Source organism: Lates calcarifer, linkage group LG24 (assembly GCF_001640805.2).
Source record: "Lates calcarifer isolate ASB-BC8 linkage group LG24, TLL_Latcal_v3, whole genome shotgun sequence".
In the NCBI taxonomy this organism is placed as follows: Eukaryota; Metazoa; Chordata; class Actinopteri; family Centropomidae; genus Lates; species Lates calcarifer.
Window position 1 is genome coordinate 647,179 of NC_066856.1, and position 16,666 is coordinate 663,844.

Here is a 16,666-nt window from a genome sequence, read left to right on the forward strand (position 1 = left end):
CAACGATGCTTTTTCCAGATGCTCAAGGCTTCAACTATGAGGGGGGTTGGGGTCTTTTCTTCTCTGCATTGCTTCCCAGAGGTGGAGGTGGAGTGGGTGGATGCGCCGTCACTCAAAGTGTGGGCGATTCCAAAAGCTAATCTCCATCCTCCACAGTGCTCAGAAAATCTGATCCCACCTCACAATATACCGCCTGCTGTGTGTTATATAATATCCAAAAAGAAGCAGTTTGGCTGGAATCACATGGGCAGTCGGGAACAAGTTTGAATTTGTGCATCGGATCGGATGAAATGAAACCCGGTGGAGGAAACCTTGTGATTCATCTTAGATGAAGAGCTGTGGTTTGGTTTCAAGTTCTCTGAAATACAGAAAACACAGATACTGATGGAGAGAACAGCGCTGCAGTATTTATCACTGTCTGCTTTAGAAACAATCCATGAATGGTTTCTGTTGACATGGAAATAAGGCAGTGTGACAGAGTATGAGAAACAGACAGAAACAGACAGTGGAGGTGTTCTACAGTACAGCTACATTTTGTATGATAAATGTAAATCCCTCACTTCTTCTGAAAAGCCTTGGTCAGTGGCAGAAATTAAACCTTTTGTATAAACACACACAACTACAGTCAAGATTAATATCTGTACAAGCATGTGCTACTAGAACTGTTAAACAGCTTCAATAGTAAGACATTGATAGGAGACCAGAATGGACAGTGTGTAATTAGTTTCATGGACAGACTCAGGATGAAACGACTTCTAATGTCTCTCCTAAGACACAATCTATAGTGGAAGATAATGTGTGTTATCCATTACAGCTTGTGTCCTCAGGGAAGTGTTCATCAATACTGATCTCTTCATTTGCTCTGATGTGTGATATTGAACCTTATCAAGCAGCACTGGTCTGCTGTCATGCTAACATATAAACCTAAACTCAGAGTTTTGGAAATTGTCTTATATTAAATAATTCTGAAATTCAGAGCCACCATGTGTAGCATTATGTTATGTCTTAGGTTTTTTTTATTTTTTGTTTAGAAAATTAACTAAACTGGATGAAAACCCAAAACCAGAATAAGGTAAGACTGAAACCTGAAAACCCAAAATATGTTCACAGATATTTTCTTTACTTCAGTGCTAATGTTCTCACATTTAACTAAACCATGGTTTAGGTATGGTTAGGTTTAGGTAACTGGAAAAGTCTTGGTGAAGCGTTAGTGTATGGTGACCTTTTGGTAATGGTTAAATAATGAGTCTACAACCATGCCAGGCTAAATGCTAATGTCACCATGCTAACAGCCTGACGTTCACCACATTCACCATCTTAGGTTAATACGTTAACATGCTAACATTTGCTAACTGGTGCTTGAAGCAGAGCTGAGGCTGATGTCAGTTGTGCAGGTATTTGGACAAATTAAATCTTTGACCTGATGATGGTGCTGAAGGAAAAGTCATCAGGCTTTCACAGGTCAGAGTCCAGCTTTGTCCTCGCTTGGCCAATAGAAACACTGCTGCTCTGTGTTTTGACTTGTTTTTAGGACATTCTCATATGACCAGACAACAGGCTGTGACGTCATTCTCATACATGTAGTAGTTCAATTTTGTTGAATGGAAACATAATGTGATTGTACCTTGTTGCTACACATAGAGGAGGACAGTACTCTCTGCACTGGCACCTAAATTGTCAGGTGTAGATTGGTCCAGTATGGATGTAATTCCTATAGTGGGCTGTGTGATTCTTAGGGTCAAAGTGTGTGTGATCATGTGTTTGAAGAGGAGACGTACAGAGGAGGTTTTGAATGAACAATAAAATCACTGCTCCTCGAACAGTCGGCTGAGATATTTGTGTTCCACTTCACTGATACGGAAACAACAGCTGTAAATACATACTGCAGTCTGATGTTACTCCAATGGAAACACAATGCCTCTTAAGTGCCGTGTTTGACTCTGACAGGGAAAAGTCACTGAGAAATACCCTAACGAGATTGCACACAGCCGCATGACTAATGTGCAGGATCTGCACAGTGAGACTGAAACAGTGCGTATTTAATTGTTCATGATTATAATGGCAACTCCTCAGGGTATGCTAAGTGAAGCTAACCCACTTCTGCCATATAGATGTGACAAGCTGGCTATTTGTGGCCGGAGCTGTAGTAGCACTGATCCAGAAGTGAGGAACACATTTGTTTTATTGCAGCGGGACAGTGGTTAGACCTCTCTCTCTCAGTGCCTGTTTGCTGCTGTTTAAGAGCCAGTTTTGGATTTCATCACTTGGTCTTGATGTGTCATGATCTGTTCATCAAGCAGATTTCCAACACTTACTACAACTTACATCAGAATTAAACTAATAGGATGAAGATGAGTGAGCGGACCCTCTTTTCTGCTGCAGTTCCACTGTTTCATCTGCTGATTGTCTGCTTTGCAGCTTTTTACATATTAATCCTGCCTGTTGCTTCTTTATTATATTATACCAGATAATAAACACAGACCAATAAAAGCCAAAGAGGATTCAAGGATTGGGATGTGAGAATTCATTTACTCTCCACAACCTGAGCCAATGATGTCAGATGTCATCATGTTTACCTTTTCCATTGCAGTTCTGGATTTATGGCGCTGCCTCAGTGACTATTTGCCTGTTATGGCTCTAGTCAACACTATAATCCAGAAGGCAATAAAGTGGCTGACATGTAAACTACCATGATGAATAGTGGTGTGAGATGGAACAAGATGGATAACCCTGCTTCAGCCTTTTGTTTACCTACAGTCAGTGTGGTTGTAAATCAAGCAGAGCAGAGACAAAGATGCTCTGTGTCTTTTTCTGGCCAGAAAACTGCTACACTGGGGGCTCATAAACTGTGAGGTGCTGTGCTACCTGTGAATGTTGTATCTAAATGTGTTAGAGAACTTTGTCTCTAATTTAAACAAGTCGAACTGATAGAAAACCTTTCTGTTTTTCATTTACTTAATGTGAAAACCAGGGCAACATTCATTTTCTGAGCAAGGTGCACTGTCTCTCCTGAGAGCCTCTGAGCGTTTGGCTCACGAGCACTACAGACCTGCTGGCTTTTCTATCCTTCTAACAAGTTAATTACATTCACCTGGTGTCCCAGGTGTAAATCAGATCCTGATTAGATGACTGCAGCAAGAACCAGCACAACTCTGAGTCCTAAATTCAAACTGTTCCACTGAAAACAATCAGTCCTTTAAATATTTGACTATAACTCACACGAATGTTTTTCCAGTTAGACTTGTCTTTTATTGAGAGATTTAATGTTAAGGCTGTGGAGAATTTACCTTTATTGACAGAGGTGGTGCCACTCTCATCATGCAGCTCAACAGTTTGAACACAGTTTGAACACTTTCTGTCCCCTCCTGTGAATCTTGAGGTCCCACAGGGTGAGACTGGGTCTGAAGCGTGGGGGTCCATGACTGACATATTGGGATCAAAGGCTCCAGGAGGAAAAAAAAAAAAAATCCAGAGGAATGTCCATATGGATTTTCACTGACTGCCTCAGGACATCGTTTACAACACACACAGCCCACTCAAACTTGCTCTTACACTCAGTTATGGTTTTGGCAAGTCTTTCAAGTCCCGGCTTCCCTCATGAGTCTACAAGGAGCTGATATCTGCAGCTTTTAAACAGTGTCCTGGTAACTTCACTACAGTGGATGACTCTTAAAAGCAGAGTTTATATTTTGGGCTTGAAAGAGTCGCTGGGGAGACTAGTTTTCTCCGTTTGCTTCATTGCATCCTCAGTTAACTACAGGATAGTGTTTCAGCGGCGAGGGAATGAGATCGTCATGTCAACGTGATGAAACAATGGAGATTGTGTTGTAGATTGGTTGAGGAGTGGGTGGAGAGAGGAGGTTATGTCTTTAACATGGCTGCCACAGTGGAATCAATTATAATAACAGCAGTGAACACAATAGCTCTAGGATGCTTTGTGCTCTCTGTGCGTGGAGGATTCTCCTCAGTTATCAGCAGGCTGACACTCCACATCAGTCTGTGTTCTGGTTACAGTCACAAACAGCTGCTTTTCAATATGTTAACAGTTTAGTTCACTACAGTGTGAATGCAACACAGATGAAAACACAGTGATGTAAAAATCTGGGTGAAAATTGCCCTGCCAGTTTTACTCCTCAGTTTCTTTTCCACTGTCCTGAAAACATATTGTGAGGAAGGAAGTGCACTGAGGGAGGAAACTGAGTGACTGTCTGAAGAAAAAAATAAAGTTGAAGGTCATTTTAAATTGATCTGTTAAAGGGTCACTCCTGATTTTATGTTGGCCTCTCTGGGAAATAGTTATATGATGTCTTCTTTGTCTCTGAAGGGTTGATGGGATGAAGTCACCAGGGTTGTCCTGGACTTAAAACTTCACATTTTTGAACAGCGAGCCTGTGTTACATTATGGAAATTGTAGAATCCAGTACTTTTTGGGTTTGACCCAGAGATTGAAAGTCAGGATATCTCTAACATTTGTTTTCATTATCTTTTAATCTACTGATTTTCTTGATCACCTAATTCATTGTTAGGTTTATAAAAGGTCATAAAACTATGAACAGTCCCCTAAAACAAAACAAAATCATCCCAACAATCCCTTTTATTCTGACAAAGGACAGACACACGTCCTTACAGTTAACAAACTGGAATTGAGCAGTGTTTTGAATTGTTGCTTGAAAAACAACTTTAACACTGAGTTGGTTATCAAAATATATACATAGCCTACAATCACATGCATCTGTGAATGCTTTGTGTACAGCAGAGGTGTGTGCAGGTGTGTGTGTGTGTGTGTGTGTATTGGTGTGACTGACTGCTGGTCAGTTGTGAGCAGCCTCCTGATTCAGACAGTGTGAAATTCAGCTGGAGTTAGTTGACCTGTCAGCACAGTGAGGATTTGGCAGATCAGATGTGTTTGTGCATCAATGCCTCAGGCTGTGTGGGAACATCAGTATGCTTGTTGAGTGTTTGTGTATGTGTGTGTGTGTGTGTGTGTTTCTGTCAGCATGTGAAAACCATGCAAATGTGTGATCACTTGGGTGATATGCTTGCCTATTAATGTGGACATAGAACATTCAGGGAGCACAGGAGTGAAGGTTTTCCAAGATCTGCTTTGATTACTGGGAAGGGTGTAAATGCGTGTGTGTGTTTGTGTGTTTGTGTGTGTGTGTGTGTGTGTGTGTGTGTGTGTATCCTGAGGGGCTGCAGTCTGCGGAGGTTGATGTGATTTACCTGGACAGCGAGGATGACCTTGGCTTTGACCTTACACTGCTGAGACAGAGTTACTGGAAGGGAGAGAGATGGAGGATCATACTACTGTGAACTCCTCCTCAGATGGAGAACATGAACTGGACTGAGATCAGCTTGAGTCCAAGAGATGGAGCAAGAGTGTGACAAAGTCTTAGGAGGACTGGGAGAGTCCTCAGCTTCTACTGGGACAGTTTGTGTCCCAGTATTTAAAAAAAACCCCAGAAATCTCAGATACAGTCAGCAGTTATTGCTGTGCTGCTGCTCTGAGATGTCACTTAAATCATTATTACACAATAGACATTTATACAGCAGTGACAGAAATGTGGCTCAGTTCAGTGTTTCCCTCCACACTTAAACACGTGTCCAGTATCTCGATGAATATTTTCAGGTTTTCCTTCCTTCGTGTGTTTGCTCTTTACCATATAAATACAGCAGTGTTTGATGAGGAGAGTGGTGGACTAAATGATGCAGGGAATGAAGACTGAGGAGAAGTGGCAAACGTGTGTTGCATTCCAATCAGCTATACGTCTGTATATCCAAACACTCTAATTAAGTATTATGGCCGTTAATGAGCCGTGGCACTGATTGCCAAACATCAGCTAATCACTCTCGCCGAGCCAATCAGGCTCCTCTCTATGTGGATTGAATTTAACTCACCGGCAGCATCTGTCAAACACACACACACACACACACACTCACACATACACACACACATTCATGTATGTATCTATATGCAAAAGTAACAATAATCAATCTCACTCAATTTTCACGTGCAGAAACAGAGGAAACACAGGAAGCAAGAAAAATCAATTAGTGCAAACACTCACCCACCCACACACCAACAGCCATTGTATCCACTATCTTAGTCTATATTTTTATCTAAATGTGTGTGTTTCAGAAGATGCCCTTAAATATTCACATGTCCTCTATTTCCAAACTGTTTCAGCAGCAAAATGCTTTTTGTCTTATGACTTTCTCTCTGACACAGACAGGGTTTCACCGACTCACTTTCCTGCTTTTTATAAATGAGGCATAGCATTAAAAGAGCAAAAGCAACTTAATGATTGAAATTTTTTACATTTACAATAAGAAAGACATCATTCATAACAAACCTTTGATAGTTTTCTGTTGTGTTTTCAAACTTCAGACCACAGCCTGTTATGTGGTGCTGTTGGTACAAACAGAACGCCCTCAGACTCAGACTCTCAGGGACAGTCTCTGGGTTTGTGTGCCAGCTGTGAAGAAACGTCAGGTTTTGACATAACTGCTGTAAAACAGTTGAGTGGGAAACTCAAAATGAGAGTGAGGGCTGCAGATGATGGAAACACTGACTGAAGGTGCTTTCACACCTGCTCGCTCAGTGTGGTCTGATTGGTTTATCTCATATGTGGTGGTGAGAAAACCCTGAAGGCAGTGCTCACCTAACAGCTGATCCCTGGTCAGTCAGTGATGCAGTGATCACTTATGTTGGATAATAAAGGTCCTGTATCTCTATATGTCTACAAGACCATTGTATGGTTGTTATCCAGCAGTGTAGCTATAAATGACAGCATCTTATGGATTTAATTTCATATTCACACCCTCCCCTCTAACAAGGTTATAAAGCCAAGTGGGTGTTTGTCATTTTGATGCTGCAGTTCAGTTTGTTTTCCAGTGAAGTGCCACAGTTAAGACACTAATTTCAGAATCTGTAAGTGGGTAGATGACCTCAATTATAATCTGTAAACAGGAATGAAGAGTCCTCTGTCTTGGTTTGGAAGAAAAAAATATAATTTTACCAACTGTATGTGTGTACCTGACGGATCTCTATTTTTAGCTGATAATCACATAGAGAAAAAAGGAGAGAAAAGAAAATGAGCCACAGAAAAGGAGGAGTAAAAGCCAAGTGCAGGAAACTGGGACAGCTCTCGGGCTTGTGTATGAAACCAATAAAACTGTTGGCACGTTACACATCTAAAATGCATCAGCCATTCTCTGGAGGTGCCCTCTACCAGAATGGTAGAAGGGCGTCTCAGAATAAATAGAGAGGAGGAGGTTTGCATGTTGATAGGAGAAATATTTTCTTCATGAAGATCAAACTGTGTCCTCTCTGTGTCCCTGTGTGCTCTCTGCTCCTGTTAAAACCTGTGGTTTCATAGTCTGATAATGTTGTGCATCTGATTGTAAAGTTAATAATACTATCTGTGATTTCAGAAGAGTTTTAGTCCTCTGTGACACAGTTACTGTTTCAAAGCTTTTCCACTTGTCAGGTATAAAATTATGAAGATGAAAAACTTAAGTTTTTTTTTACCTGAACCTCTGTCAGTGTGGAAATAAACACCTGGACAGTGAGCAGACAGATTCTACTAACATTAACCTGAATCCAAGCTCACACACATACATCTCCCTTTCATCTGTGCAGACACATCCCTCATCCTGCTTTAATCGCTGTGGTGTGAATCATTAGATCCGGCAGTGCAGCCGTGGTCAGACTGAGTGGGTTTATTAGCCTCCATCAAAGCTCCACTCCTCCTGCATCAGCACTTATCTTTACGTAGCTGCTGAGCCTCTGACCTCAGCTCCACGTGAACACACCAGAATCCTCTGCTTTTTGTCTCTGAATTCTCAGACGTAGTCCTTCTTGCACTGAGCTTTCATCCTCGCTCAGTGATTTCGGCCAGTGACACGGTGGTTCAGTTCAGCTTTAAAGAACTGATACTGGACCGGTCTTGCAGTGGAATCCTTGTGACAGATGAATCATGGTGTATTTTTAAGTCTCGCATAGTGAAGCTCTGAGAACAGTGGTAATCTGTATTTTTTGCTCTGCTGACTGATGAAGTTTTTCAGCTAAAATTAAGTCTCTGGCCTCTTGGAATTTCAACCTCTCATTTCCTTCCTGCACATTTTCTTGACATTTCTATTATTAGTTGCGCGTCCACTGATGGATGTCATACTCCTCAGAAAGTTTCCTTGGTCATGTGCAGATGGTCAGTTTTGTTACGAATGTGTGTGACTCACATTTTCACTGAAGCCAAAAAGCACAATGCAACACGACTCGTCCCCAGAAAAGCTTGCCAGCTACAACTGGAAAACCTCCAAAGCTCTGTTCAGCACGCAGTGGATCTTCAGCTTGTGGACATGTTGTACCTGCCAGCTGGCCACCGGGTGTCGTGCCCTTCATTCATTTTTGGAGAGAGTGCACCATCAACTCTGTCTAACAACTGTGTGGAGATTAATAACTGGAGAGAGGATGATTCTCTGTGAATATCTGAGGATTCACTCAGAAATAAGATGTGTATCAGTGTCTGTGTTTGGACTGCAACACTGACAGTGATGTGCTTTTTAATATTTGAACACAACATGCGTTCATGAGTTGACACGTTGAGTGGTGTAATCACTGAATTAATGTAGTGCAAAAAGATGATATACACAGATCACACGTAGTCTCCACAGTTATGCTGAAAACTGCCTGAAGTCTAAACATGTTTTTCCTCTTCCCTTTTCTTGCCGAAGGGCACGTCGACAGCAGAGGTGGTTTAAGCTCTAGGTGTCTGCTTCAGGACCTGAGCCTGTGCTCAGCTGATATTTAGACAGCTCTAAATATGCTCTATAGGTGCTAGTTTTACTTCCTCATGTAATGTGGAAAAAAAGTTTCCATGCCATGTCACAACTCTGGGCACAATCTGCAGGTTTTATTTGAATATCAGCGGCAGTTCAGTCAGAAGAATATATACAGCTGACTGAATGTTTGTTATTGTTTTATAATGAAGACTTTGCAGCATTAATAAATGAATTGTATTTGGACAGAACTTTATCTGGAGATAAGGAAAATCCTGTTTTTGTTCCCACTCACTTTCATCATCACAGGTTGATTTTCCTATTTAATGTCTGCCTGGACCTCGGGGCGTCCAGCTGTTCTAATCCAAATGAGAGAAGATCTGAGTTAATAAAAATGTTTCTCTTATAAGATGCCTTCAAAACTCAAAGCAATAAGCTTGTCCTGGGTGTCTCTCAGGCTACATGCAGGCTGCCATACCTTATTTGAGGAGGTGTTCAAGGAGAATAGAAATAAAAGTGCTGCCTCCTTGAGTCCACATTTTTTAGGTCAAAGAAAATATTTGAAAGAAAAAACTAACACATATTTAGTGTGTGGTTTATTTCCAGCCAATAATCAAACTGACATTGAATTATCCATTATCTGTTATTAAGGGTTAGGGACTTAGGAAACAGAAGATGACTTTAAGTAGGGTTGTTAAGAGAAGCACAGTAACTAATGTTCAATTCAATTCAATTCATTTCAGTTTTATTTATATAGCGCCATATCACAACAACAGTCATCTCAAGGCACTTTTCATATAGAGCAGGTCTAGACCATACTCTTTAAAATACTCTTTGTTTTTACTAAACTAATTGAAATGTGTATAAATGCAGGTCTGTTGCCTCCTCTCACACTGTTCAGCTGCTCATCACTAATATTTCCCTCTGATGATCTGGTTTAATGCTTTAATTTGCATTTGATGGAGTCACTGCTGCCTCTGATGTGCCTGATGGTAAAATGCTTTGTCTTTGTCAAACATTTATGAAATGTCAGTTAGTGTTATCCACCTTCTGTTTGATGGATGTAATACTGGTTGATTGATCACATATCATACAGTTGATCAATGAATATCTACAGAGACCCTTACGTTAGAGACTGCTCTGGTTAAAACCAGCTCAGGTCCATCAGTCTCCAGTATCCTGCACTGAAGAGAGGATGAATTTTCCACCAGTGAACGTCACATTATTAGTCCCAGTGGTGAACTGTGTTACAGTAAAAAGGATGTCAGCAGAAACAACATGTGTTCTCTGTGAGCTGTTGGTTATTGTGTTTACTGGTGGGGGAGGGGGAGGCCAGTTGTGTGATCAGTATTGATCTGTGAGAGCTCCAGGGCCCATGTATCTATGTTACATCAGTGATGCGTTTGTGTTCATGTTAGCGTACAGCCATGTTCTCACCCAGACGTCCGGAAGATGTCAGTGATTACAGTAGATGACCTGCAGACAGAGGTGTGTGAGCTGTTTACCAGGTCACAAACATGAATGAGCAGAGCTCCCTGCTGAGTGTTGACTCTGATAATAAAGCTGTGTTCAGCAGGTGAGTTTCAGCTGTGATTGGTCAGTCAGGTCACACGTACCATTTCAGGGTCAAGGGCACCGGCAGGACTGAGCACAGCAGCGTGAAATTACATGTCATACTAATAGCAATCATGTCAGCCCACGAGAGCTCACGGTTAACTTCACAGCACAATCAATTACCGATCAGGTCATGTGACTCTAGCCTGCACTTAGTGCACTGCTAACTGTTGACCCTGAGTTTTCATACAACACTAACACACTTTCCACATCCAAACACAGGTGAATGCGTGTGTGATGATTTTCAGCATTTCTTATTAATTCTTGGTTCAATTCTTGGGATGTCACACGTGTGTGTATGTGTTTGTCAGTAGTAGTGTTGGAGTGTTTGAGAATGCTGCCCTCGTGTGTCTGCTCTGGGAACTGCAGCCACAGACTGAGATCAGTGACAGGACTTGTTTGTTTGTTTGTTAAGATGTAAATGATGAAAATAACACCATCTTGTTTCTGTTGCAGGTGATGGACACACTGTCCAAACTGTCCCACACAGTGATCGCACAACAAACTGGAATCAGGTGCGTTTCATGAAATGAGACACAGTACAACACAGAGATGTGAAACAATATATATGATATGTAGTGTATTATGGCAGACTACCTTATACTGATTGACGTTGAAGTCTTAAAAAATGAAATGTTTTCTCTTTTCTAAGGCCTTTTCCAACAGAGGAGAGTGTTGAAGACGAGGATATTTACAACCACCTGGAGGATCTTATAGAGTAGGTTTCCTTCTCTCCTCTTCTCTCCTCTCCTCCTGTTGTCGTGGGTGCAGGCAACATTTGTTCCCCGAGTGTTGACTGGAAGGCAGCCACCTCCCCCGAGCCTCTCGGCATGAGCTTGCCCGGCTCTTTTCTTAGTTAACCATGAGTTGTGTGGGTTTGTTTTTGCAATTGTTTTTTCAGCCTGTTTTCTGTTGCCCACTTGTGAAAGTGTTACCAATTTAAATGACAGATTTTCATCTACACAAATTCCCTTAAATCCTGAACCTGAGTCAACTGTTTCAGGGCTTCGCGTTAACCTGATTTAACCTGACAGTTTAACATGCAGCTGGAGGCCAAACATGATGAGAATTAACCATCTTATGCTTTATGATCAAAACAACAAATAATGTATTTTTCACTTTTGAAAATGAACAAAATCATCATGTTATATAATCCTCCCACGCTGCAGACAGGAGCCCTGGCACAGGGCCATGCAGAGCCTTCATCTTAATGCAGTGCAGAAATATAAGAAGTGAATCTGACTGTGGTTTGGTTAATATGGATTTTTTTAAAGAGACTGAGGCTGTCAGTTTCCATTTTGTGCACATATGTTTCCTTTCACCATTTTTATATTCATAGTTTTTTATATGAAAACATTACATTGAAGTTCAGGTGAGGGTCGTCCTCTAGTCAGCCAGCGTAGCTGCCTTTTCATTAATAAGGTTTGTATTTGTTCATTACAGTGAAGTGACTTCTTGGATTGAAGCAGAAACCATTAACAAATATGTGGGGAAAAGGGCAGTACTACTGTGTTGCAGTGTAAGTCAGTGGAGAGAGATAATCTTCCAGTTAAAATACTTTATGGAGGCCTCGCTCCGACATGGTGCTCTGGTCTATGTTTAGTGCTGACAGCTCACAGAGTAGGAAGCAGCTCGCTAGTCAGCAGTGACAGGAAAACAGCCGCCTGACAGCAGGAAGTGGCAGCCTGGATCACAGTGAACAGAGCCGTCCTCAGCTCCCAGCTCCATCTGCTCAGTGTTCAACATCTATTAGATGGACAGAACATTTACAGAAACACACACACACACACATGGAAACACACCTATCCACCCAGTAGAAAAGCTTCCCTCCTTCTTTCAGTATAATTTATCGTTCTCCTGTCTGTGCAGAGCAAAATGTCTGAAACAACTCTAACTCTGCTGCAAGTCAGGACCAGAATAAAAGTTTTTAGGCTCACAAAGAGCAAAGATTAAACTGAATGAAGAGTGAATTGTTACGTGACATGTCTGAGTCAGATGCATAGAGGAGGCTCCACAACAGAAGCACACATTTTCAAACCAGTGGGTAGTCACTAACTTTGTTTAAAATCTTATCTCTCTCTAAGGTTAGATATTGATAACTAAATAAGTAAGAATGTAGCTGAAAAAAAAAAAAAAACATCCTCAGAAATGATTTATTAAGAGTTTAACAGTCAAAGCGCAGTTAATCTGCATCATCAGTTGTTTGTAGGCAGTGGCATAACACAAAAATCTTTTCTCAACATGACTGTGTGAAACTTCACTGTGAGGTTTTACAATATTACAACATTATTTCTGTCTTATCTGTGAAGATTCTCAGTCATCCAGGTCATAGTTGAATCTTCAAGGATCTAAAACCAAGTCTAGTTCCTTTGATTCAACCCTCCGTGGATATTTCTGTTATACTTTCTTTCTTTATTAAACCTTGAGAATACGAGGAAGGTGGAAAGTCATTGTGTGCACAAAATAAGAGATAGGAGTTACAAGTAAGAGATACAGTTACTGTACCAACATGTCATTAAACAAATGATTTACCAGGAACATGTGTTCCTCGTATAGTAAACAGTTTATTGTGTTATTTGTACTGCCAGGGTCTGTATGAAGGATTTTTTTCAGCCTACACAGTCCACTCACCTTACCTTCTATTCTTCACCCTAACACACCTGCACACTGCACATGTCCTGGTCTCTACACGCTCTGTGTGCAGGCTCCTCTGTGAGGCTCCTCATGTTTCTTTCCTGTGGGGGACATTTGGTTCTAAGGTTCACATATTAAATCCACACACACACTGAGTCATGTCATGTTGGCCCAGTGGCTAAGGTACGGTAATTGGCTGAGATGTGAGCAGTCAGAACAGGGCTGTGGCCTGTGGCGTCTGAGTGTGTGTGAGCTCCTGAGCCACTTTCACAGCCATGGATTAAGTGTTGTCCCTGACTAACAGGATTTGTAGTATAGTATTAAAATCCATGTCTGTTAAACCAGAAGTGTGTGTGTGTGTGTGTGTGAGTGAACCTCTCATGTGGTTGTCATGAAGAGATCAAACAGCAGCATGACGTCATGTAATGTCTCTGCCACCCTGTCCTGTGTGCTACAGTGAGAACGAGGTGGAGGATGAGGAGGATCTATACGACTGCGTGTACGATGATGAAGATGGTGGAGAGATCTACGAGGACCTGATGAAGACAGAAGCCATCCCTCCTCCGGTCAGTCCTCTGACTCAGATCTTTACCGCGCCTCAGTTTGACACAGGCCATTGATCATCAATAGGAAAATTGATGCTGATTTTTGATTTTTTTTTTTTCCAAAATGTCGAACATTTTAACGTGAGCTTGAGTGTTGTGTGTTGGCTTTGGTTTCTTTTGGAGCTTTAAACTACAAACCTTATGACTGTTAACTACAGAAAAAAAAATCAGCATCATCCTCAACACTCAAAGTATCTGTGACTTATGATGATTAACTCTATTTCACCTTTAATCACAGAGCGAAAATATAGAGTAGTACACAAACAGATACTCTTAGTAAGTAAATTGTGTTTTTAGTCACATTAGACATGTTTGGTTTGATTAAAAAATAATCTGACCTGGTTCACTGAGTGTGAATCTCTGACCTCACTCACTGAGCTGCACCAACCACATCTGGTCCAAGACTCAACAGTTTGTCAGCCCACAGCATTGATACATAGTAACAGGCGTGTGTGTGTGTGTGGTGTGTGGTGTGTGTGTGTGTGTGTGTAGGCGTTTCACAAGCAGGCGGAGACTGACATCAGGAGCTGCTGTTTAACAGAGATCAAGCAGACAGAGGAGAAATACACTGAGACCCTGGAGTCCATAGAGAAGGTACTGACTGACCTCTGTGACCTTTTTACTCTGCACTGATCAACCAACAAACTGAGGACATATCTGAAATATGCATTTATCAAAGTACCAGTTTAAGAGTAAAACAGTTGTTGGACACAGTTAGGACACATGTTTCAGTGACTACAGCTGCCGCAGCGTTCACTCTTAGAAAAAAACAGTTTATTCAGTAGGATTCTACTGAATCCTACTACTATTATCTAATATATTTATTAGGTATGAATATATAAACAGTGGATGAAACAACAGAAAATTGAAACTTAATTCTGCTCTTGGTCAACAAGGAACGTCTCACAATGCAGCAAAACAAAAAAGAAAAAGTTCTGGAACATCCTATCAAACGTTTAAATTCAGCTAACATACAGCTTCAGCTAAGGTATGTCTTGTATGTCTCTGTCTCTGTGCTGTAGTCATGGAGGATCTACTCTGAACAACTGAACAGACCAGACACTTTTAAAACTAGTTTTACAAATATAATAATAATAATAATAATATGATATATAATAATACAATATAATAATAATAGTTTTCACTCTTCACTTAGTTTTTTGTCGGTAGAAGTGAAGAATTTTCAGATATCTTCTGTTGATATTAGTTATATGATGAGAAGCAGAAACCTGTGAAAATCATTAAATATTAAACGTCATCTCTTGTAAATCAACAGGAACAGAAACGTCTCTGACTGCAGTCAGGATTATAATGAGTTCTCTCAGCTCTCCTGACAGACTTCACTCTGTGCAAACTGATGATAGAGATTGTTCAGTAATGTGACTTATCACAGTGATAACATGCAATTATACAATGCAGCTAATTTCAGCATCTGAAAAAATACAGATTACTTCTGTCAAAATGTTGTTTCCCTCTGAATATGTGACATCAGACTGAATCATTCTTTCTGAGTTGACAGTGAACTCCCGTGGGTCAGAGATGAGAGTAAAGTGAACTTTCTGTGGCTGGAAGTCATATCACTGCTTTGATTTCATTCAGTAAAAGGATCACATCAGAAATCAATTTGACTTCTTTATCACCTGCAGCATGGGAAACTGTAAAACTGACTGTAATCAGCAGCTTTAGGCTATAATGAGAAAAATAATGAGTAGTGTAACAAATCTGTGCTCCCAAATTGAAATGGCAGAAAGAGAAATGTATTTTTATTTTTGAAATTAGTGTTGGGTAATGAGTAATCCCAGTGCTGTAGCAGAGGACTGGAGCTCGGAGGAAAACCCTTTGTCCTGGATGTTTTCCACCTTACCCTGCACTTTTACAGGACCGAGGGAGGCACGCCATCTCTCTCCCCCTCAGCCCCAGCTACTTGTCTTCTCCCTCTTGTGTATGTTCATGTCTGGAAAAAGACCCGGCCTGATTTCCCAGCGGAGTGTCTCAGTAGATGACTTTCGATATGAAGTGGATGGTGGAATTTAGTTTGTGCTCACCCGCTCCTTTGAGATGTAGAGGTGACTATGCGGTGGGAGAGGAAATCATTAAATTGCAAACTCTGAAAATGAGATTATTGTCGTGACCCAGACAGTCCTCCTTGTTTTTGCTGACTGCAGCTCTTTGCAACTTGGCCCCTATGAAATAATAGCTTCTCGCAAAATGACTTTCCCACTCTCACTCCAGAGGGACAAGCCTCATTCTCTTTCTCTCTCTCTCTCTTCTGCAGCACTTTATGACACCCCTCACCATGTTTTTATCCACGGTCGAGATGGAGAGGGTGTTTGTGAATATCCCGGTAAGTCACTGTCAGTCGTAACCCAACAGCCTGATGGTCACAGAACTGTTCACTGCATTGAACCACAGGGATTCATGCAGCTTTAAATATCCAGTCACTGATATTAGTAAAAAAAAAAAAGAGATCTCATTATGTACCTGTCCAGGTTTTTCCTACATGATAATAAGCTGAATATCTCTGGGGTTTGGACAAAATAAGACCTTTATCAGCTCAATGCTGAGTTTTTTGGAAGCTGTGATGAACATTTTTCATTATTTTCTCATTTTATGACCAAACAATTATTGGATTAAAGGAGAGTTTCATGCTTTTAAAAAAATAGTCAGGTTGCTCATATGAAGACTGAAGCAGGTTTATCCTGCTGTAATTATTCCTCCTGTTCATGCTGGACACTAACAGACTCCTGTTTCTGAGCTGGTTCTTTGATCTGTTGTGTTTCAGGACCTGGTTAAAGTTCACAAATCTTTACTGCTGGAAATCCTCGACTCAGTCCACCACAGAAGTGCCCAGAACCTGTACCAGATCTTCATCACTTTCAAAGAGAGGTAGAGATCACACTTTTCCTTCTTCTCTGTGTATTCTCTTCCTCTACACCCCATTGATACCCCTGAGACTATTCAGACTATTCAGAACTGCCAGAACCAGAACCAGGAGGAGAGACCACATCGCTGCTGCTCCCAGTCTGTTTTAGAAC

At 41.1% G+C, this 16,666-nt stretch overlaps 1 protein-coding gene across 1 annotated transcript in view; it reads left to right on the plus strand.

Annotated features, from left to right (window-relative positions):
• LOC108898231 (guanine nucleotide exchange factor VAV3) overlaps positions 1-16,666 on the plus strand; it is an 80,970-nt gene that overhangs the window by 24,559 nt on the left and 39,745 nt on the right. The window contains 6 exon segments of the mRNA XM_018698144.2: positions 10,849-10,907; positions 11,045-11,110; positions 13,484-13,592; positions 14,124-14,225; positions 15,907-15,975; positions 16,414-16,517. Of these exon segments, the coding sequence (XP_018553660.2) occupies positions 10,849-10,907; positions 11,045-11,110; positions 13,484-13,592; positions 14,124-14,225; positions 15,907-15,975; positions 16,414-16,517 (509 nt within the window).